This window comes from Pithys albifrons, chromosome 20 (genome assembly GCF_047495875.1).
Source record: "Pithys albifrons albifrons isolate INPA30051 chromosome 20, PitAlb_v1, whole genome shotgun sequence".
NCBI classification, from domain to species: Eukaryota; Metazoa; Chordata; class Aves; order Passeriformes; family Thamnophilidae; genus Pithys; species Pithys albifrons.
In genome coordinates this window covers 2,273,896-2,297,557 of record NC_092477.1, presented here as the reverse complement: position 1 = coordinate 2,297,557, position 23,662 = coordinate 2,273,896, and the positions used below count along the sequence as shown (strand labels likewise).

At 49.3% G+C, this 23,662-nt stretch overlaps 1 protein-coding gene across 4 annotated transcripts in view; it reads left to right on the top strand.

Moving 5' to 3' along the window:
- The window catches only part of EXD3 (exonuclease 3'-5' domain containing 3), a 309,435-nt gene that overhangs the window by 125,211 nt on the left and 160,562 nt on the right, over nt 1–23,662 (top strand). For all 4 annotated transcript variants that reach the window (XM_071574214.1, XM_071574215.1, XM_071574216.1 and 1 more), the window contains exons 10-11: nt 7,079–7,152; nt 9,642–9,680. In XM_071574214.1, coding sequence (XP_071430315.1) covers nt 7,079–7,152; nt 9,642–9,680 — 113 coding nt within the window. The remainder of the gene's footprint in view (nt 1–7,078; nt 7,153–9,641; nt 9,681–23,662) is intronic.

Here is a 23,662-nt window from a genome sequence, read left to right as displayed (position 1 = left end):
CCTGCAGAGGAATTGCTGCCTTAGTGCTGGTCATGCTGGAACTGAATTGGGAAATGCTGGCTGCTGGAATAACGTGCTTTTCCTTGCCTTCCCACCTCTCCCTTCCCTTTTGCTGAATTTCTGGGTGTTTTTTCTCCATTCTGTAGTGGAAGCGAGTCTGACTGTGGTGAAATGATGTGCAAGAAGGCAACAGGCTGGGCAACATGTACAGATGAAAGAACCCCTCATGTCTCTTGTTCTGAGCAGCTCCCCCAAAAGCTGGCGGTGAGGTAGAGCTCACACTTATTGTCACCTCTTGTCCCCTCCCCTGGCTGGGGGCTCCTCCAGCTGCTGCTGCTTTCGGTCTCCTCCTCACTGTGAGAGCCTGAGAACAGCAGCACAGGGGGAAGTGGCTTTGGTGAGAAGGGCTGGAGGAGGAGGAGGAGGATGGGGTTTCTGGGTATGAGGACACAAACTTGTGTGTGACTCAGTTCTTGCAGTTCAAAATCAACTTTCAGATTTCACTACCCAAGCTCACTCTTGCTCAGTCCCAGTAAATCCCACTGACTGCCAAGCTGAGGTGTCTGTGAGGATCTGAAACGCTCCTGGGAATTACAAGCCTTAAATTCCAGAGCCAGACCAGAGGTGGCTCAATATAAAAGATCTGGAATTCCAGGGAAAAAACCCCATCATCTTTGATTAGTCCTCCTCTTCTTTTTTCCTGTTAACTTACAAACAGGGTGTGGGTAAGTGGGAGATTTTCTGTTGAGTCCCGAAGGTGTCCCAATAAAGTGTACGTGGATTCCGTTTAATTACCCTTGTTGGGGAAGGAAGGAGTTGGGCAGAAGTGGTGTGTGATTGAGGAAATTGAGGTTTATAGTCTTTCCTCACACCTGGGTCGGTATGCCCTGATTTAACGAGCCTGTAGCTTTTTCCAGCTAATTACTTAGTAGTCTTTGGAGACCCTGTGAGATTGACTTCACAGACACAAGTTTCAGTCAAAACAGATCTCAGAGGTGAAGGAACAGCCCCTTCCAGGGCTGACATGGTGGAATCTGTTCCCTGCTGGGGTTGTGCACAGCCAGGACACACAGGGAGCTCAGAGATGTTTTTCCATGAAAATTCCTTGGGTTTGAAGGAGCAATGATCCCACTCTGATCAGGGTGAGAGCCTCAGACCTTGGGCTTGGTGCCTCTGTGCCAATGGAGCAAATAACAGTGGTGTGACAGAGGGAGACAGATGGGCACTGAGTGCCCAGTTAACAGTGGTGCTTGTGCTGTAGCAGTGTGGGAGGGACCTGAGTCTGGTTTTACCATAGTCTTTAAAAGGTTTTTTAGTATAAACCAAGAGAAATGTTTCTTTTGCTTGATCACCGGGTTGTGCATTCGGTTAAAGTGTAATTTCCGTCTGTGTGAGCCCCCCCCACCCATCCCGCACTTGTCGGGGCTGCTGCAAACCCGCGGGGCCAGGGCAGCAGAGGGCAGGAGAGGGCTGTGCAGAGCCCCACAGTGCCCAGGTGAGACACGGCTGGGGATGCAGAGCCGACAGTGCCCAGGTGAGACACAGCTGGGGGTGCAGAGCCCCACAGTGCCCAGGTGAGACACAGCTGGGAGTGCAGAGCCCCACAGTGCCCAGGTGAGACACAGCTGGGGATGCAGAGCCCCACAGTACCCAGGTGAGACACAGCTGGGGATGCAGAGCCCCACAGTGCCCAGGTGAGACACGGCTGGGGGTGCAGAGCCCCACAGTGCCCGGGTGAGACATGGCTGGGGATGCAGAGCCCCACAGTGCCCAGGTGAGACACGGCTGGCTGTGCAGAGCCCCACAGTGCCCAGGTGAGACACAGCTGGGGGTGCAGAGCCCCACAGTGCCCAGGTGAGACACAGCTGGGGATGCAGAGCCCCACAGTGCCCAGGTGAGACACAGCTGGCTGTGCAGAGCCCCACAGTGACCAGGTGAGACACTGTTGGGGGTGCAGAGCCTCATAGTGCCCAGGTGAGACACAGCTGGGGATGCAGAGCCCCACAGTACCCAGGTGAGACACAGCTGGGGATGCAGAGCCCCACAGTGCCCAGGTGAGACACAGCTGGCTGTGCAGAGCCCCACAGTGCCCAGGTGAGACACTGTTGGGGGTGCAGAGCCCCACAGTGCCCAGGTGAGACACAGCTGGGGATGCAGAGCCCCATAGTGCCCAGGTGAGACACAGCTGGGGATGCAGAGCCCCACAGTGCCCAGGTGAGACACAGCTGGCTGTGCAGAGCCCCACAGTGCCCAGGTGAGACACTGCTGGAGGTGCAGAGCCCCACAGTGCCCAGGTGAGACACTGCTGGGGGTGCAGAGCCCCACAGTGCCCAGGTGAGACACAGCTGGCTGTGCAGAGCCCCACAGTGCCCAGGTGAGACACGGCTGGGGGTGCAGAGCCCCACAGTGCCCAGGTGAGACACAGCTGGCTGTGCAGAGCCCCACAGTGCCCAGGTGAGACACAGCTGGGGGTGCAGAGCCCCACAGTGCCCAGGTGAGACACAGCTGGGGGTGCAGAGCCCCTCAGTGCTCAGGTGAGACACAGCTGGCCCACACCTGCTCAGGGCTCAGAGACCTGCAGGCACATGGGGGAGTTTCAGAAGATGCTCCATTAGAAAGGAGGGAATGACTTATATAACTAGACAGGAATGCCTTCGGAAGGAAGAGTTTTCAACTGGTTTTACCTTTCCCTTGTTAAAACAGAGCAGAATGTTATTCCCATCCCTCTCCTCCCCTCTCCTCCCCTGTGTTTTTTTTCCCTGAATTCCATGGTGATTTTCCTCCAGAGTGTTTTGTGTCAGGTGTTCAATACCAGCACAGCTCTGCATGCCCTTTGCCTGAGGAGAATCTCCAGGCTGGGGCCCTGGCAGGGAGGAGCCCCTTTCCCAAGGCTGCAGAGCCACGATGCTGAAGGAGGAGGGCATGGAATGTGCCCCAGTCCTTCCTGAGGCCCTCAGACTGTGGTTTTGCCTACTGAAGAACAATAATAGGATATGACCTGCTCTAGGCCATGACAGACTGGCCAGCAGTCTCCAAGCTTTTTTATGAAAAAGCTGACACTATCCTGTCAATTCTGACCATGAATTCTTCATATCCACATGGTGTCCAAAGGTAACCAGAGCATGTTTTCCTGTAGGTGTAGATCAAACCCTTGTGCTGTGCTCTGTTCTCGCTCCAGGAGACACAGCCAGCAGGGAGCTCAGGGAGCTGGGGGCACTGTGGGGCTTCTGCCATGTCACCCCCTTTCTGAGGGCCACAGGCCCCGAGCCTGTAGTGCCACAGAGCATTTCATGAGGCACTGATGCATCTTTGAGGCTACAACAGAGAGGTTGTCTGGACTGCAGCCCTGTCCTCCACAGATTCACACTTAGGGATTAATCTCATGATACAGCACGAGCCCAGTGCACAGGTTGCTGCTCCTCAGGTTCCCCAGCAATCCTCAGCAATCCAGGGAAAGCCTCTGGCGGGTCAGGTTTCTCGATTTTGTACAGAAAAGGCTCCTTTAGTTTGCTACCAGACAAAGTACACTGCTGTTCTGCCAGGACAGGGAGAATGAGTCTGGTTGTGAATGGAAGCTCTCTGGGCCATGGAAAGAGAAGATTGGGTCCACATCCCAGACCAGAAGGCATTGACATCTCCTGGGAGTGGTGGGTACTCACCACACCTAAAAATAGATTGCACTATGTCCCCAGTAGACACATCATACCCATCTTGCATGACTGAGGTCGGTGTGGATTTTGTGTTTCTTACCCCATGTGACAAACAGATTCCATTTTTACTCCTTCTGGGTTGCTCATGGCCATGAGCTGAGAGCAGACTGGGCTTTGGCCTCTGAGTCAGGCCCAGGTGTGAACTGTCACTCAGTTGAACATGGTGGTGGTGCAACTGCCAGGTTAAGGGTAACACATGTACAAAGAGCTGCTTTTATAGTATTAAACCATTTATATTCCACTAGTACTGAACAACCTGGTCGTGATCCCATTGGACAGACACTGACTAGGAGGATGGTCTGTGTTGTGGAAAGCTTAGGACAGGGTCTGTTGCTCTGACCAACAGGACACTGGTTTGGGTGCAGGAGCCCTGGGCTCAGACTCCTGTTCCCCAAGTTGGGTGTTTGACCTTGAGGAAGGTGCTCTGTCCTGAAGCACTTTGATTTCTGCCTGTACAAGGTGCAAATGGTCATGAAAGTGCAGGGAGAGGTCTGGCAAAGGCTTTGCTGTGCCACCTGTGCTACTTGTGCCTCTTGGCCAAAGGAGCTCCTGATAGTTCTGATCTGCTTTGGAATGTGGAACCTGTTTCAGACCTCCAAGGTGGGAGGTTTGGCATCGGTGGGAGGTTTGGCATCTGCTACACAGCCTGTGCCAGTTCTTCCCTTGCATTAGATGTTGCTAGGTTTTAGTTGCTTGTTTCTTCCAAAAGACTATATGGAATTTCTCTTTCCTTTATAGCTTTTGGTAGAAACGTGTGTTTTGGGCCTTGTGATTTTCTGTGTTTGTGCTGTTCACTTTTATGTGTCTGATCCATTTTTCGTGTTCTTTTAACCTCCTTCTTGTGAATGAGATCAGTTAAAGCTTCTGCTTTAGCAGTTAAGTTTCTTCACTTCCAATTTTTCCTTTTTAAGCTTTTCTTAACTCCTTTTTGTCTCATAAATGATTTCCATATGAAATCTTAACCTTCCAGTTTTCTGAGTTTATTACAATCCATTTTGGTTTTTTATTTTGTTATTCTTCATTTGCTTAAGAGCTTTGATCTCTCCATTTTTCCTTGTCTCTTTTACCAAGTTCACCCTCATATTTTCCATAGAACCTCACACTGGTTTGGGTTGGAAGGGACCTTAAGGATCATCCCATCCCACCCCCTGCCATGGGCAGAGACACCTCCCACCGGCCCAGGTTGCTCCAAGTCCCACCCAGCCTGGTCTTGGGCACTTCCAGGGATGGGGCAGCCACAGCTTCTCTGGGCAACCTGTGCCAGGGCCTGCCCACCCTCACAGGAAGGATTCCTTCCCAATATCCCATCTACCCCTGCCCTCTGGCAGTGGGAAGCCATTCCCTGTGTCCTGTCCCTCCATCCCTTGTCCCAGGTCCCTCTCCAGCTCTCTTGGAGCCCCTTTAAGTTCTGGAAGGGGCTCTGAGGTCTCCCTGGAGCCTTCTCTTCTCTGGACGAATCCCCCCCAGCTCTCCCAGCCTGGCTCCAGAGCAGAGGGGGCTCCAGCCCTTGGAGCATCTTTGTGGCCTCCTCTGGACTTGCTCCAGCAGCTTCACGTCCTTCATGTCCTGGGCCCCAGGACTGGAGGCAGCTCTGCAGAGGGGCAGAATCCCCCCCTCATCTGCTGCCCACACTGTGGGATCAGCCCAGGGCAGGGGGAGTTTCTGGGCTGCCAACACATGTGGCCAGGGCATGTGTTGAGCTTCTCGTCCACCCACACCCCCCAAATCCTTCTCCCCAGGGCTTTTCTTGATCCCTTCCCCATCTAGCCTGTGCTTGTGCTCTTGATTAGTCTTTCTCTTATTTTTTTCTAGTAAAGTATAGAAAATTAAATTCAAACTCAGTTCCTTGCTTCATCAGAATAAGTCACTTGTGCCTTCAGTTATGTTTCCAGTGCCTCTGTGCTCCTCTGTCCTTTCCACAGAGATAGGTGTGCACTCAAACCCCCCAGTTCTGCAGGGCCTCTGCTTTGGATATTTCCTGTGGAAGCTCAAAGGAAAAGGTGTTCAGTGGATCCTGTGGGTGGGCTGGAGCAGTCATGGTTCTTTCTGAAGTGCTTTGCAGTCTCACAGATAGGTAGTGATGTTACTAATTTTCGCCTTGATCTTCTGTTCTTCAGAGTGTTGCTTTCCATGAACTGATGATTTTTCCTCCAGATACTGGGATAATTTCCAGAGGAAAGATCACCATATTTACTGGGACAATATCCTGCGTTATAATTGCCATAATTTTCTCAGATCCTTGGAGGGCAAGGGTCTGTTGTCACACTGTGGAAGATTACCTTAAAAATAACAGCTTTACCCATTTCTGTTTGAGATAGAAACGTTCATGTTCTGAAGGGACACTTCAGGGGACTCTGAGAAGCTGCCATAACAAGTGGGACATCAATCCATTCCCCTCTGATCCAGGGTCTGGTGTCCAGAACTCTCTCTTTTTCCCTCAGTTTGTAATCCTTGGGTGTGCCCCGTGTGGGGCAGGGTAAGAAGGGATAAGGGATCGGTTTCTCCCTGTGGACGCTGACTGAAGGGAAGCTGCAGAGATGTTTCACTTCCCCGTTCTCTGTGAGCATTTCTGATTGCTGGTCCTGCTCCCTCTGACTCCCAGTGGGATGGGTTTAGCCCCTGAAGCCCCACGGAAGGCTTTGGTGAAGCCTTTCCCTGTTCCTGCATCCCAGCATCCAGCAGGAACTGACAGTTCATGTGTTTTATCTGCTGCCTTCATCTCTCCTTGCACTGGATTTCAAAACAAGGCACTGTGTGAAGGTCTTGGTTTCTGCAGTTGTAATGAGCCATATCTAATGAAGATGACAGCAATGAAAATAATAACAACTGTGCCTTGCTAGCTCAGCGGAACAATAGTCCCCACCCTCTTTGTGTGGCTGTGGAGTCTCTGTCATGGATCTGTGTTTATCGGATAAACTTTAGCCACAAGTTTACATCCTGAGTAAGCTGTTCACAACTGCTTCAATGAATTATCAACACAGGTCCCAATTAAGGCCCGAAGAATGTGGCCTCTGGAGACTGAGGTGGTGCCCAGGTGAGGAGGATGCTGCCTAATTAAAGGTGTGAAGTCATTGACTGTGGAGCACATTGAACAACGGAGCGGATCTTATCGCTCAGGGGTGGTGGAACCAGAGATATCAGACCCGAGGATTAGCATTGCTAATCACGGTTGAAAGTGTAAATAACAGTTTATAGTTGAGATAAGCTGACAGTGTGTGAGTCTGTCCCGCATTGTTCTGAGAGTGAGGGCATCCTGCCTTCCCCAGCCCCAGCCTGACACTGGGGAAGGAAAAGTGTCATGTCTAGACAGTAAAACTTCCAGGAAATTCGGTGATGTTGTGTACTAAACGTCTTTTTCCTTCTTTCAGCTCTCTGCCCCAATGTCATAAATCAGCGGCACTTGAGAACTCTGAACTACCTCTTTTACAAGAGATTTGTTGAGGTATGTGCTGTTCTATCTGTGCTGGGGAGGGGTGTGAATGAGAATTTTCATGCCATTTGCATTTTAAATAACATAATTGAGGTAACTGAAATGTATAGGTAGTATAAGAGCAAGTTTTTGTTGTTGTGAGTATTGTGGTATAACAGTGCCTTGGATCTGCCACGTGATCTGTTTATTCTGGGGAATGGATAGTCAGTGTGTCCAGTGATGTTCCCATGCCTGGGGATCCTGATTGCTCAGGGCTGGAGCTGCTTCCCCTCTGATCCCTCTGCACTGCTCTGGGGCACTCTGGGTGGATCAGGATGGGCTCCAGTGCTCAGCTTCTCTCAGCCATCTCAAACAAGCAGGAATATACCGGATAAAGAGGTTTGGGGGGATTTTGCAGGAGGGGGGCATTGCTTGGATTTTCTGAAAGAACACTAGGTTCTAGACATTCCTTATTTCTGGATCCTTTATAGGCACTTTGCTTTGGTGCTTGTGGCCTGGCTGGGACAGGTGTGGCCCCAACCTGCCACAGGAGCTTTTTTGTGCTGTCAGCCTTGTTACTGTGGAGCAAAATGGTCCTATTTTCAGCTCCTCAACCACTCTTTGAACAAACTTTACTTCTGTCCAGCCTCCAAATTCTCTTTCCTAATCCACTGGCACTTGTCCTGGCACTGAGGGCTTGAAGGAATAAGAAAATGCCACTAGTTCTTTTTGAGAAGCGGGTTTCTAGGAGGAAGCCTGGAGGTTGACTGTCTGCAGAATGACTTGAGTGTGGTTCCTTCTTCCCACTCATGAGTGCACTGAGCCAAGTCACTGCCCTTTGGATGCTCCTGAGCTCCTGCACTGGGAACACATTTTATCTCCATAACAGGGTGGATTTGGTGCTTCTCCTGATGGTCCGACGCTCAGCATGACCCTGTGTCTGCGGACAGATTGTACCAGCTGAGAGTCAGATTTTGTTCTGCCTTTTCTGGAAAAAAAACAGCTTTCACATGTATCCAGGTGTATCCAGTGGACTGTGAAGGATAAGAACCACAAGAGACTGAATATCAGAGAGAAACATTTCTTGACTTTTGAGTTTTCAAGCTGTGTTTGCCAGGCGTGGAGCAGCCTTTCATCTGCAGCTCATAAAAGAACTGCTTGTAGGTACAGGAGGATTTTTTAACAGAGCCTGAACCCAGCAGATTTTTCAGATGTTCCTACAGGACTATTGATCCAATCTTCAGAGACCCAGAGTGCAGGGAATGAGCCACCTCCTCCCAGGGTGCCTGTTCTGTGTTCAGAAGAGGTTTCCTGTTTGCTCTGACAGCAGCAGGCAGACCCAGGCGTGTTTTCTGACCCCCCAGCCCCCGTACTTTGAACACCAGGATGGGGTTGAGTGGTGGTGAGCTGCTGACAATGTTCTGGCACAGCCAGTTCTGCTCCCAAGACCCCCTGATCCATCAGGGAGGGCTCTGAGCTGTCTTTGCTGCCTGCCAGACCCAGTGCCAGGAGAGCTTGGGAGGACTGAGCATTTAAGCCTCCTGCATCTCAGAGCTTTAGTGTGGGCTAACATCACTGTAGTGAGTTGGTCATCCACAGCAAGCAGAGAGCATTTATCCAGGTGTATTTATTTAGCAGAGTGGAATGGATTCATGGTCTGGGGTTCTGCTCTCTCTGGCCTTCCATTTCCTTTGTTTTGGAGTATTTGCTTGATTTAAAGTATCCAATCTGGCCAGTTACTTCCATTAAGGTACATTTGGCAGCTGTTTCTGGACACAGTCCCTTCTTCTGAGAGCTCTTTGGTGCTCTCTGTTTACCATTCTCAGCTGTGTCTGAGCTTTGGTTAAATGGCCTCTTTATCTCACTTGTATTTAAATTACATCTTGCATGTCTCAGAGCTGTTTTCTCTGAGACTCTTGCTCCCTGTTTGCTCTTCTACCTTTTCATAAAAGTGGCACTTGCAGTCCCTGTCCCCTCTGCCAGCACCGGGGCTGAGACTCATAGCTGGTCTCATGTAGCCTCTGCTCTTGGCAGAGTGGAGAGTAGGTCTCATCCCAAGTTCCTCCCCAAGTTTGGCTCTGAACTACATTAGAATGGGAATATTAACTTATCAGTATCCTTTCCCAGACCTCCGTATTCCAGAGGATTTTTCATTACTTGGCTGTTGAAAAAAGTTTGTATTTTTATATTGAGAATGCTCAGCCTTGTAGGTGATCCCTGAGATCCCTCCCTTTCCTGGAGCCCACGTGGTGGCTTTCCATGGGCTGGCTGGAGAGCTGAACAGTCTGAGGACATATTACATGTGAATTTTTATGTCTTATGTGCTGTCATGTAAGAGTTCTCTGAGTTAGCCCATCCAAGCTGTGTTGCTGTGCTGTGCCCTGGCAGCTGAGGTGTCCTGTGTGCTCCATTCCTTGGCTGCAGGTAATGCCAGTGGGTATGATGGGATGTTCATTTCTAGTTTACTGTCTGGAACATCCTCCCTCTTCTAAGATGTCTCAGGAGTAATTTTGTCTTTTCAGAAAACCATGACTGAGGAGAATTGGGCAGATCACGTTCAGGTGAGTATGGATTTCCCTCTCCTGTTTTCTCAGGGTTGTTTGCTTGGAGATTATTTTAAGATGTTCAGAGTATCCAGCTCTGGATGCTGTGCTTGTGCTATTACAGTTCTGCACTTTCTCATCACTTTGAAAGCATACAGCAAAACCCTGCCTGTTATGTCTTTGAAAATGCTTTTGTGTGGCTGGAGCCAAACTAGAATATTTGGACAACACTCTCAGGCACTTGGTGGGATTGTTAGGGTGTCCAGTGCAGGGCCAGGAGTTGGACTTTGTGGGTCTCTCCCAACTCAGAATATTCAATGATTCTGCGATTCTGTGGTTTGAATAAGATTATCAAGTAGTCTTTTACTTTCCTGCACTTATTTGTAAGTGAACACTACAAGTATTTATGTTGATTAATGACAAGGAGGAAGGAAAAGAGAGTTCTCTTCAGCAGCTGACCAGATGTGTGAGGAAATTGGGACAAATGTTAATTTCCCTCTGCATGCTCCACTCTGATCATTTTCAACAGGTTTACTGGGTGATTCTGATGTTGTGACCTCTCTGCCTTGGGCTGTAGGACACAAAGAACTTTAATGCCACAAGGAGAATGGATCAGTATGGCTTTGTCTTGGTGTTTAAACAAGAGGGTTCAGGCAGTCGTGGTTTGGCCTGATCCTGCAATAACTACAAATGTGACAGTGAAATAGCACGAAATTCCATGGTGATAAACTGTTAATAGTAATTTATGTGTCCATGATGTCCCCATGGAATTGCAACCTCATGATGGGTGTTTGCTCGTGTTCTGTACTTCCTCTCAGAGTTCTGCAGCCATTAGAGATCCCTGAAAACCCATCCCAAGGGTCAGTGAGTGGTAAAGGGGCAGCCTGGACACTGATGGCCTCAGGAGTTTGAGGTCTCAGGCACTGTTTGGACACATCAGCAGAGCAGTGGATTGTTGTGGTATCCTGTGCAGGGCCAGGGGTTGGATATGAAGATCCTTGTGTGTCTCTTCCAGCTCAGGAGATTCCATGATTCTATGATTCTAACTTCTGGATGTGCTGTGGTGTGTGAGGTGAAGGGCTTTCTGTTGGAGTGTGGGAAAACCTCCCCTGTCAGTCACTTGTGCAGACAGGAGGCTCAGGATACTCCCTGGGAAGTGCACACGTGGTACCTGGTAAAGCCACCACCCTGGAGAGCACAGAGCATGATGGACTGTGGCAGAGGGTTGGCTTTGCTTTTCCAAAGGATTCCAAACTTTGTGTTTGCTGCCTGTTGCCAACTGCTCTGTTTTTCACAACTATGTAATTATGAGCCGAGCAGTGCTGAAACTTGCCTGTTATCAGACTGACTCAGCTATCAGAGATCACTGTCTTTGGCATCACTTGAAAGCCATCAGCATCTGTGCCTGTGCATCTGGAGGAACTGAAATAATCACCTGTGCAGGCTCCTGATGCTGCTGCTGCTCCTGGCAGGGAAAGGCAGTAACAAAGGAGGAATCTCAGAGCAACGTCTGGTTTTCAGTGCAAGAACTGGGGCTGTCCAGGACTTAATAGATTTTCAAGGATTGGACTTTACAGGAGGGAATGACTCAACATTCACTCAGAACTTCATAGAATCAGGATCACAGACTGATTTGGATTGGGAGGGACCTTAAATCTCCTCTTGTTCCACCCCCTGCCATGGGCAGGGACACCTTCCCCCAGCCCAGGTTGCTCCAAGCCCTGTCCAACCTGGCCTTGGACACTTGCAGGGATGGGGCAGCCACAGCTTCTCTGGGCCACAGCTTCACCTGTGACTTGACATGCTCTGATAAAAAAAATTCCTTAAGTTCCTTGTGGAGCTGAGGAAGGCCATTGTTTGCATATGTGCCCCATCCCTGTGCTTAGTTGAGGTTCACAGGCAGTTGGATCTCCCAAGCTCTGTCCAGCCAGGCACTTGGAGGACAGAGGATGGGACTCGGTGTGACCTCTGGTCACCTGCGGGAATGGGAACCAGAACTCCCAAAAGACTCCACAATGGCATACTCTCAGAATTATTGGGTAATTTTTGGATACTTTTTTCCATTTGAAATTCTAACAGGTCGTGGTGGGATTAAAGGCCATTTTTTTGATTCTGTGCTGCAGCCATTACATAGATATCAGGAGCCCTGGTGCTTGTAGAATATGAGAAATGACAGAGATACCAGTTGAGTTACACAGATTTCCAGAGCCCTGGGGGAGACAGGTCTGTCTCTGCTGGCCATGGCACACTCTCCATAGCAGGCCAGAGATATTTTGTGGCTGGGATTTTTTTTTTTGTTCACCCTGAGCAGTGCAAGTACAGATTTTTCCTGTTCCTGCACTGAGGATGACTCCAAGGTGTGCTTCTGACTGCTCCTACAAAAGGCAGAAACCTTGGAGTTAATTGTGGGGCCAACAGAACCTGTTTCCAACCCTGTAGCAAACTGGTTTTGCCCCATCTGCCTGCTGAGCCAATGTCCAGGCAGAGACGGCAGAGGAGGCAGGAGAGGAAGGAGAGGAATCGAAACCTCCACACCGTGAGAAGCTGCCCTCATCCCCACTGCCTGCTGAAAACCTGGTTAGCCAGGACAGCTGCCACTTGAAGCATCTTCTCCAAGTGGAAATGCCTGGGGGGCAGAGGGAGGGAAAGAGACTCTGTGCCCAGTGCCAGCTCTTCATTCCCCTGCCCAACTGATGCTGGGCTGTTGGAAGCACACAGGAGTGCCTGTCTGCACAGGCAGAGGGGAAGGTGTGTGGGATATTGATGGGAGATAGGCAGGGGAATGAGGCAGGGCATGAGGCTCCTGTCTGCTCTCTGTGTGCCATTCTGCTTCCATTCTCACGTGCTTCATGTTTTTCATGGCTTCATCAGCCACTCTGTGACTCTGCTCATACGTGTTCAAGGTTTTCCTGCTGCTGACTGCGGAGAGCACGTGGCCAGTGGCAGGAGGGGCTGTGGAATGCTGATGTTCCCCTGGAATTCTGCAGGACACAATCACTTGGAGACTGAAAAGCATGGAAGGCATGTTTGGCACCAGCAAAGGGATGGGATTGTTGGGGTGTCCTGTGCAGGGCCAGGGGTTGGACATGGTGATCCTTGTGGGTCTCTTCCAGCTCAGGAGATTCCATGATTCTATGATTCTAACTTTTGGATGTGCTGTGGTGTGTGAGGTGAAGGACTTCCTGTTGGTGGTGGAGTGTGGGAAAACCTCCCCTGTCAGTCACTTGTGCAGACAGGAGGCTCAGCTTTCAAAAGGTGATGGCACACAGAGCTGTGATACCGATGGGGGCACAGTGGGAAAGTGACTCTGATGGGAGGTGGCACCTCTGCCAGTGTTCAGGTGTCAGATTGTGTCTGAGGTGCTTGGGTGAGGTTGGCAACGTGGCATGGGCCCTGCTGAGGGGCACTCCCCTCTCGGGTGGCACGTGGAACCCCAGGACGTCTCAATAGCACCAGAGTCCTGTATTCTGGCGACCTGGAATTCTCCCAGTTCAACAGAGGACTGAGTGTGGGAGGGTCTGGGGTTCTGCTGCACCACCCTCAGTGTGCTGTGTTCTCACCAGTGTTTCAGGAGGATCTTGTAATTGGGCCCTTCCAGGCTCAGCTGGGTTGATCAGTGCCAAATCAGTTTAAAATGTTATCTCAAATATACCAAGAAGTCTGTGTGTGTTCATTTGGCCTTCCTGATATGAAACTCCTTCTCCCATGGAACAGAACAGAGTGACACTGCACAGTTCTTGTTTGGGGCACTGACCAGAATGAGGCCTGGGCAGGGGTAAAACGCATGAGTTTGTTTGGTACTGCCAGTGTTGTAATCACTGTGACATCTGAGAGAGGGAATGGGTAGAAATGGGATTTTCACGTTTACTGACCTTGAGTCAAAGGGTCTTTTGCTGCTAAATCCCAAACCATTCTGTGCTGGTGTCTGCACAGGGAAACTGTCCCTTAGCTTCTCAAATGTCAAAATCTTAAACCCTTCCAGAGCTGATGCTCAGAAGAGCACTGCTGCTTGGAGAGATGTGTGTTCTTTGGGTGCTCCTCAGGAGCAGGGCCCACCAGCCAGCCCTCCTGCTCAGGACAGGAGGAAACAGCCTCAGTTGCACCAGGAAAGGTCTAGATTAGGCATTAGGAAAAACTCTTTTCATGGAAAGGGTTGTAACAGCCCTGGCACAGCCCACCCAGGGCAGTGGTGGAGTCACCATTTCTGGAAGGCTTCAAAAATGTGTGGGTGTGGCTGTTGAGGACATGGTTCTTTGGTGAACATGGGGATGGTGCTGGGCTGATGGTGGGACCGGATGAACTTAAAGGTGTTTTCCAACCTCAGCAGTTCCAAGATTCTCTGATTCTGTACTGGTTGCAACCACTTTGGCCTTCACTTTGGCGTGTGAGGTTTGGGAGAAGGATGCAGGGACACAGGGATACACCACCCAGAAAAGTGGCCCTTGTTCTCCTCAGACCCCTGTTTTGCAGCTCTTCAGCCTGCTCTGGACTTCCATGGGAATGCTGAGATGAATCCTGGAGCCAGGCAGAGCCTGCAGCTACTCTCTCTCCTCCTCCAGCTGGGACAGTGAGATAACTTATTTATTTTAAAATTTCACCATGAAAATCAAGCACTGTGCCAGCTCATTCCCTGGCAGAGCAGTGGTGAGATGCTGGCAATTCCTAGGAAATGCAGAACTCCAGTTCCACTGCTGTTCCGGGGTTGTTATGCTGCTTTGCAGACAATATTCTGAAATCTGCCCCAGCAGAAGACAGAAGGCTGAACTGCCCTCCTTTCTGTGCAATACATTGGAAAAACTTTGACATTCTGCTCCTTAATAGGTGTAAATTACCTTTCACTGCAGCAAGGAGTTGATGTAATCTGACTTATTTAACCAATTAATTTCTAAATGGCAATGGCTGATGCCAAGATCTTTTCTGTGCAGGACCATTTTGACCTCAATTAAAACACAACTACCTCTAGAATAAAATGCAATAGCTGTTATGCTCAAGGAGGGAATTTTTAAGGGGAATTTAAAGGGCAGAATGCAATTATTTTTCCAAAGGTTTTTTGTGGCCAGAACACCTGGCCAGGACTGCTGCTCTGGGGAGTCTTGAATAAGGACACGGGGTCAAAAAGACCACTTTGCAAATACCCACATCCAGTGTCTTTCCCTGGGACCTCTGAGTTTAGGGAAACTTCTCAACTGACTCAAGATCGTTTTGAGTGGAGCAACATCCCTGTGGTGTGAGGAGCTGAATATCCATTGGGAATGCAGCAATCTGTGCACTGCCAATGGGAACAGTGCTGGGGAGTTGGTTAATACAGGGCATGTCCCTCAGTGTAAGGCTGCATGGCAAATTACCTCTCCTTCTGTGTTTGAGAGAAGTGTTTATTCAGGGATGGGATGGATTTCATCACTCAAACATCAAATCCAGGCTGGCTGTTTTCCTGGAAGGTGGAAACCCAAACTAGTTTAACCAGCCGACGTGTGGAGTCCCCTGCTAGTACTTCTGGGGCTCTTTTGTAGCAGGAAATTAGAACCAGTGGGTGATTTGTTTTGTTCCTTCTGGCCTTAAAAGTCTCAAGGAGGAATCATCAGCTGAAATAAATTTTCATGGCTCCGCCAGTGTTGCTGCACATGGTGCTTGTTCTGAGGTGCTGAGCCCAATAGCTCCCAGTGTGGGGGTGTGTATGAATATGCAGAAGCTGCTCCTGGTCTGGTTTTGCCTGCAGTCTGTCTGTTAAAACAGCTTAGAGAATTGCATTTATCTTTCCACAGCTTTAAGCAGCTCCCTAACAGCTGCTGTTTTAAAAAAAGAGATTTAATTTTTCTTTTCCATGTCCCTCTTGCAGAGTACCTGGTGTTTAGACCCAGAGCACTCTCAGGTTTAAGGTCTGGCTGTGTGTCCTGGGAAGTCAGAACTGGGGGAAGTGCTTTGTTTCAGGTGACAAATAGTGGCCCTTCTTCCCCCACTGTCCACTTGCTGCTCCCATTGCTCCTTGCATTCCTCTCCCTGTGTTCTGTCCCCTGTTCAGGGACTGGCAGGAGCTCAGTTGGGGTGACAGTGTTTTGACCATCCCTCTGCTTCTCCACCCTGTGCCATTTCCTTTGGATTCACTATTCCTGTTGGAGGTCTCTGGAAAGAACACACAGCCACAACATGATGTAAAAGTATATTGTTCTTAAGGGAATATTAAACCATGGGCAAACTGGGCAATTAAAGTAGGAGGCAAAGTATAGATTTCTTTCTATTTGTCAGTTCAGTCTGTCAATGGGTTAATTTATTTATTGATAGCTGGAAGAACACCAGCTGCTGCAAAGGAGAAGCACTGACTGATGGGGCTGATACTGGGAACTGTGACTGTCTCAGGAACAGCATTCTGTAATTCCAGGAGTTGGACTCAATGAAGTTAGTACTGCTGGGCTAAAAGAAGTGGGAACTCCTCATGGAACAAACCCACAGCTGCTGTGGGAGAAATACATGGGAGAAGCCAACCACACAGAGTGTTCTGTGCCTTCCAAGCTAAAGAGTCTATCCCATACAGTTAAATGTGGATACATCCAGGTACCTCCTGCATGGCCTGGGCTGGATTGATTTTCTGTAAGACCTGGAGGGCTGGTGTGTCCAATGGTAATTATGGTCATTTTGTTTATAACAACTTCAGCCATTGCTAAGCACAAAGATACTGATGAATTCTGGTGTAATTTTACAGTAGGTGCAAAGGAGCCAAGACAAACTGCCATTGTTTGCTGTCCAATCTACCAGATTGTCAGAAATGTCCAAAATAATTTGAAAAGTCAGCCAAAATTTTCTCAGGAAGGATGGAAGATTTGTTTAGTCAATAGCTTCAGAAAATCAGGCCCCATTTACTGAAGTGTGGCTCCACAAGGCCAAGCTCTGCACATTGATGGACGCTGAGTGTCTGTGGTTCTGATTCAGTGAGAGGTTGGTGAGGCATTCCCTGGAAAGCTCAGGACCTCAGTTTTAAAACTGAAGGCTGAAAAGCCTTTATGTGCAGACATAGTAAGGACTGGAGAGTGAAGAGAGGAAAGTGGAGACAGCACACTGGGGAGAAAAAAATCTCCTTTAAATTGTTTTGGTATGTTAGAGATGCATTCTGGCCTTAGCCCCTGCCACCAGCCAGGGCCAGCGTGCTGCTAAGCACTGTAATTACATTTCTGTCACAAGCAGGCATTCATTTGAAAGCACAGCTTCATCAGAAAGAGATTTGGTATGGTATAAAAAAGAGCTAATTGGCTTATGGCTGTAGGTTGAGAGGTCAGTGTTAGATTAAAGAGTTAAGAGCATCAGGGAGCTGTTGGAGTCCACTGGGGTGTGCTGGGGGACGTTTAGTTCTGCCACATGGGAAAAGCATCTTAGGAACAGGACAGTATGTAGGAAGGACAGTCACCCAAAACCTGTTAGGAACGTGTGGAACATCCCAGGTCCTTAAAATCTGTGTCAGGAGTCTATAAAAATGTAGTGTCCAGGATACTTCTTAATGACTCCAAACTGCAGCAGCTGGAGGGTTGGAGTCACAGAATCCCAGACTTCTTTAAGGGAGGGACCTTAAAGATCATCTCATCCCACCCCCTGCCATGGGCAGGGACACCTTCCCCCAGCCCAGGTTGCTCCAAGCCCTGTCCAACCTGGCCTTGGGCACTTCCAGGGATGGGGCAGCCACAGCTTCTTTGGGTACCCTGTGCCAGGGCCTGCCCACCCTCACAGGGAGCAATTTCTTCCCAATATCTAATCCAAATCTCCCCTCTGTCAGTTTAGGAGTGTCCACCCTTGTCTTGTCACTCTCTGCCCGTGGAAAAAGTCTCTGTCTTTTCTGTAAACTCCCTTCAAGGCCACAGCAAGGTCTCCCCAGAGCCTTCTCTTCTCCAGGCTGAGCAACCCCAGCTCCTGTACCAAGGGGAAAAAGGAGGACAGGCTCACTTCAAACAGGCAAATCCTATTTTCCTTTTGTTCCAGGGCAAACAGAACCCTGTCAAGAGCACTGACATTGGCCTCTGCAGCAGAAATAGGGAAGGCAAAGGGCAGGATGGGACATGGAGCTTGCCTGCTTCTTGGTGTAGCACAGAAGGAGAGGATGGATTCACTAATTAAAAAACAAACAAACAAACAATAGGGCTCTGCACATGTTCTGTTTGCAAGGGGGAGACAACTCTCACCTGCAGCTCCCTGGCAGGAGGTGCAGCTGTGCAGGTGGAGGGGCTGCATTTGCTCTGTGTTGCTGAAGTGTTAAGCCTTGTACACATTCACACACACACACAGACCTGCTTAACCCTTCTTATCCAGCCCCCAAGAAAACTATCCAGTCACTCAGTAATCATCCCAGATTATTTAAACCCTCTGTAATCGATGGGTCCCTGTCTGAGTGCTCCACAGATAGATACTGGATTCTAAAGCCTGTGCAAATCAGCTGCTTTGCACACAGATAATCAGGCTCTTGGCAATTGATAGTTTGGCTGTATTAGACTTTTAGGCAAGATTAGTTCTCCAGTTCCCTGCCAAGAAGAGAATCACATAAACAGAGGATTGTTTAGAAACAAAAAAAGTTCCTCTGATGGAGAAGTCATGTAAATGGAAAGAAACAGGAAACTAATCTTCCCTTGTTCGCTCTGAAAGAATGCATATCTCTGAGGAATGTTGTAATTATGGATTTAGGAAATCAGTTCAATTTGCCAGGGTGTGAATTTCAGAGTTCATTCAGTCAACCCTCTCAAGCATTTCTCCTTCAGAACAAAAACCACCAGGAGCTAAAGTGTACCAAAAGAGATTAAGGAGAGAAAAATCTGCTGCCAAGCTTTGCTTTTGGGAAAGATCCTGCACAGATACTGATTATTGCTTTGGCTCTGAGCCGGCGAGCTTTGAGCATGGTGAAACAGAAATCAGTGGTAACCCTTGTTTGTCCTGTGGGCATCTGTTTCCATACACTAATGATGGGAAGAGTTTGTACTTCCATCATCAGGATTTTTGCTTATTTATTACTTTGAAGGCTTTCCTAAATAGAAAAGTGGCTCCTGCTGAGAATGGCACAGTTACAGAGAGAAAAGAACCTAAACCCAAGTTCCTCACCATTCTGAAGCAGAGCTGAAGCAGACCCATGAGCTGAGCAGGCCAAGGAGAGCACTAGGTTTGAGTACAGGGCACAGCAAGGCTGGGGACCATGAGTGATAGAGCCCCTGCAGAAGGGCTTTCACAGACACCTCATGAAAAAAGTCTTCTCCCAAACCTGCTGGAAGTGAGGCAGCAGCAGAGAAGAAACCTGAGAAGTTTGATGTCAGTGAACCCCAGGCTGGGTTAAAAAGAAAGCAAATAAATTAGGCTGCTGCTGTTCTTTGGCCGCAAACACAGGAGATGTGAAGTTCATTCCCCCTCAAACATTACAGGGCTTTTAGTCCAGGCAGTGATACGGGTGAGAACCTGGAGCTGTTTGATGGCCAGTCTTTGATGCATCTGTTTCCTCAGAAAAGTGCAGATCTGAGGGGAATTGCTGTACTTTGGGAATGTGTGGGCAGAGTCATGGCCATAGAATCCTAGAATCATGGGATGTTTTGAGTTGCAAGGGACCTTAAAGATCTTCTAGTTTCAACCCCTTGCATCCTGCTCCAGGAAGACCCCTCTAGAAAGCTGTTAAAATAATCCACAGCCTGGACCAAGTAATAGGAGATTTCTGCTTTGTTGCTCACCCTCCTAACTTGGAATTTGACCTGAGCAGGGAGAATGGAGAAAGAAGAGAACAAGAAAAAGGTTTCTGAGGCTATTCTCCTATCTGGCAAGTGCTTCCTCCTGTGGAGTCCATGGAGCAAACACAGGCTGGACCCAAGCACTAAATCCCACCAGGGCATAAATGCTCTGGAATTCCACATCTGTTTGTAAAGGAAGATGGAGTTTATGGATTCTTATCATACATGTGACTGGGTCTGGGAGCATTTCAAAGAGTGACTGGTTGGGTTAATTGCTTGCCGGTTTTGCTGTTAGTGCAATTATTAGGACTAATCAAACCGACTGGGAAGGTGTCAGGGTGGCTTTAGCTCCTGTACATCCTAACAAACTGATAAGGTGTAATCCTGTGAGTTCAGTTCCCAGCAGCAGTGGAAACACAGTGACACTGGTTTCATTCCTTTGGACTCCTGCAGCTCTGGCAGCCCTGCAGTGAGGTGGAGCTGCAGTGCCCTGGCCCTGTCTTTGCAGTGGGTCAGGCTCCAGGCACCCCTCACTGTGCCTGCCAACAGATCCTGTAGGACTAGTGCACGTCACACACTTCTGCTCAGTTGGCTTTGGGAATGCTTGGTTGGATACTCATCCTTCAGGCAGCCCCAGAGCTTAGCAGTGTCATATTTTCCTTGTAAGGGGGTCTGTGCTTTGGGATACAAACCCGACTTCTGTAATGGTGACTATTGTAGAACATTTGTGGAAGTGCTCAGTGATTGTATAAACCTTCTGAGGCCTGAGAGACCAGAGCAAGGACATTGGGTCACATGAGGCCCAGGCTCAGTGAAGCTCAGCAGCAGTGCAGGTCACCCAGGGTGCAGGATGTGATGGGAGCCTTCCCTTCCTCCATCTGGAGAGTGGATTTGCCATTGGCCACAGTGACACTTTGTTCGTGTGTGTGTGACACAATGGCCAAAGGCGGGTAGATCAATGCTACTTCAAAATACACTGACAAGATAAGGGTTGCCAGTTTGTCTTCAGTGCACTGTGTCACTGGTCTTAGACAAAGCATCTACTGTGATAAGTAACACACTACTCTGCTCTGAAAGAGTTTGGCCAGTTTCCCCATCCTCATTCATCTTCAGTCTTGCCAAGTGCTGGAATGCTCCCAGAAAATATCTCCAGCCTGCCATCGTGGGACCAAGAGGTGTGAGAAATCTGGAAGTATATCAAAACTCTGGGGCTTATGTATTCAGACCAAATCCTTGGTCCTTTGCTGATTCCTGGGATGAATAATATTCATCAGCTCTGGGGCCAGGCTTAGGCTGGAATTCAGAAGGTGCCTCTGCAGTGGCCCTGAAAAAGGGATTTGGAGGAAGAACAGACCCTCAGGACAGACTTCACAGCGAAGGGAAGAAGAAGGAGATTAGATCTGAAAAAACAAGTAGGGTGAAGTTACCTTAGAGTGTTTGTTATGGAGCTGTATTATTTGTTTTTTATGGATGGCATGCAGTTATTTCTCTGCCCAAATAAAGGCTCTTTCAGTGGGGTCAACCTGACACTGCAACTTACTACAAAGCTTCACCTGTGCCATTCCCTGACCAGGCAGTGGGGGAGAGTACGAGTGCTGCAGGTGGATGCACCATGATTTTGTGTATCAGCACCTGCAGCTGTGGGATGTAGTTGAGGAAAATTAATTAATTGTGGGTTAAAATAAAAAGTTCTGATCTTCCCACTGTGAAAGTCCCCAAAGTGTCAGGGTGCACAGGCACTGCTGAAGAAGTCCAGGACTGATCAGTGGCCCCGGATGGTGCCAGCACAGCCTCAGGCTGCCTTTCCTCCTGGAGGATCTGTCTAAGGTCTGCAGTGACAGAAGCAGAGGGACAGAACCCCTTCCCTCACACATTCTGTGGCTGCAGCAGCGGTGGCAACTCAGGCAGTAAAAGCTGACATTTTAGGACAGCATTTTCAGTCTGTGTTTGATTCTGGTAGGGAGTGGGATCCACTGTCAGGGCTGAGCTTTGCCATCTCACAGATGTCCCATGGTGCCCTCTTTGCTTCTTTTGCTTGTCCTGAGGAGTTGGGGGAATTGAGTGCCGGACACTCGTTGGGCACATGGGAGCAATGTTGGTGCAGAGTGTTGCACCTTCACTCTTAAACCTGTTAAATACCTGATGCAAAGGGTTAGGTTGGATCTCAGAAAAAGGCTCTTCCCCCAGAGAGTGGTGGGCACTGTCCAGGCTCCCCAGGGCAGTGGGCACGGCCCCAAGGCTGCAAGAGCTCCAGAAGTGTTTGGACAACACTCTGAGGGACAGGATGGGCTTGTGCAGGACCAGGAGTTGGACTGGATGATCCTTGCGGATCCCTTCCAGCTCAGGATATTCCATTTTTCTGTGTTTCTGTGAACCTCCATTTCTGTCTGGGCTTGTGCTTTGTCCAGCCAAGAAACACTGATATCCATGTTCTACTCAGTTACTGAAGTGAAATCTGGAAATGACGGTGTGGGATTCACTTCAGCAAAACATCCTGTGTGGAGCCTTCCATCTCTGTGGAGCACAGTGTCCATGTCCTGTGCCGTGGAGCCACTGCCAGCAGATGGTTCATGTGTTCTGTGGCTCTGTGAGCAGGCTGAAGGCATGTGAAGGATGTCTGACACTGTGCTGAAGGAAATGTCTCAACCTCTTGCTCAGTGTTTTTTGAAAATATTCTCTCTTCAGATCTGCCCTTGAAAGCAACGTTGGTTCTTTCCCTCTGCTCTGTACCTGCTCACATCTGTGGCAGCAGGAGCAGATTTTGGAGACATGTTGACTTCATCTGTTGAAGATGAATTACTTCCCTCAGGGGCTGCCTGACAGACGTTTGGAAGGAATCCCAGTGCAGGAAATGTATTTGGATCTCTGTGTAGTATTGTTGAGCATGATCAGGACCATCCTGTATTCTGAGTAAATGAGATCTTGGGTGTTCTTCGCCCGGGAGGTGCTTGGGACTTGAAAGCAGCAGTTGCTGCAAGAAGCCACCCGTCTGTGTGGAGACAAGTCTGGGGAATGCATAGCCCTGCTAATCACACAGCCAGAGCCTAATTGCAGTTTGGAATTAGCTCTTTGGGAGCTCATCTCTGCTCTCCTGCTCTAAGCAGTGCCAGCTGAGTTGGACAGGGTGTTGCTGGGCCCTGCTGGTTCCTTCCACTGCTCGTCTGGGCTTGTTGCAATATTTAACCACTTTCACTGTCACCTTCTTTTACTTTTAGACCTCGCTGGAATTCTTGGAAGGATCTGACTCAGTCTTCTCTATGATCTGCCATGATAAAATTGTGTTCCCCCACATCCCCCAGCTGAGTCTTCCCCGTATTGAACAAGCCCTGCTCCCTCAGCCTCTCCATCCACACCACGTGCTCCAACCCACTGACCATCTCGTGGAGTCACAGAATGGCTGGGGTTGGAAGGGACCTCTAAGCCCACTCCTGGGGGATGAGCAGACAAGTTCTTTGGTTTGATTCCTCTGGCTACCATGTGGCTGTGGAGTCTGGACTTCTGAACCAGACATTGCCTTGGCGAGACTGTGTGAGCTGCAGAGAGAATGGAGCAAACATGTCCTGTCCCACAGCAGTGCCCCAGCTCTCCACCACATGCCAGCAGCTTCCTCCAGCTTGCCCAGGAACAAAAAGCTGCCTGTGAGGAGCCCCAGTACAGCGGCAAGGAGTCTTTAACAGACTTTGCCTTGATCCCTTCCAGTGATATCCTAAGTTAGACTCCTCTGAATTGCCTTTTGGAAGAGGCGATTGCATCGGGAAGCTGAGTCTCCTGATTCACAAAGCTGGAGCTCTAGGTAGTGTGAACATGCCCCAGGGAGCCACAGTGCCAAAGCTTAGTTGAAAGGAGAAGAAAGCCCACTTTGGTGGCATTGATGTGGTAATGGCCTCCAGAACACTGGCGTGTGGCTCTGCCAGTGACGCACTGATCACTATCTGAAAGGCAGTCTTCTGGGATGTGAATGGAGGCTATTTTGTGCTTCTTCAATTCATAAATTGGTGCATCTGAGTAGCCAGTGCCTGTGAGTGAGAGAGCAGCTCAAGTTGTGAGAAAGCAGAGTGTTCTCAGGCTCTGGCTGTGGGCAGTGGCCATGGGTGAGTGGCTGCTCCTTTCACAGCAAACCCTGCTCAGAAGGGAGTGGGGGTAAAGTTGGCACTTGTATCCATGGGAGAGGATTTTCCTCCTCTACTCTGCCCTTGTAAGACCCCACCTTGAAGTGCGTGTCCAGCTCTGAGATCCTCAGCACAGCAAAAGCATGGACCTGCTGGAGCAAGTTGAGAGGAGGCCATGGAGATGCTCCAAGGGCTGGAGCCCCTCTGCTCT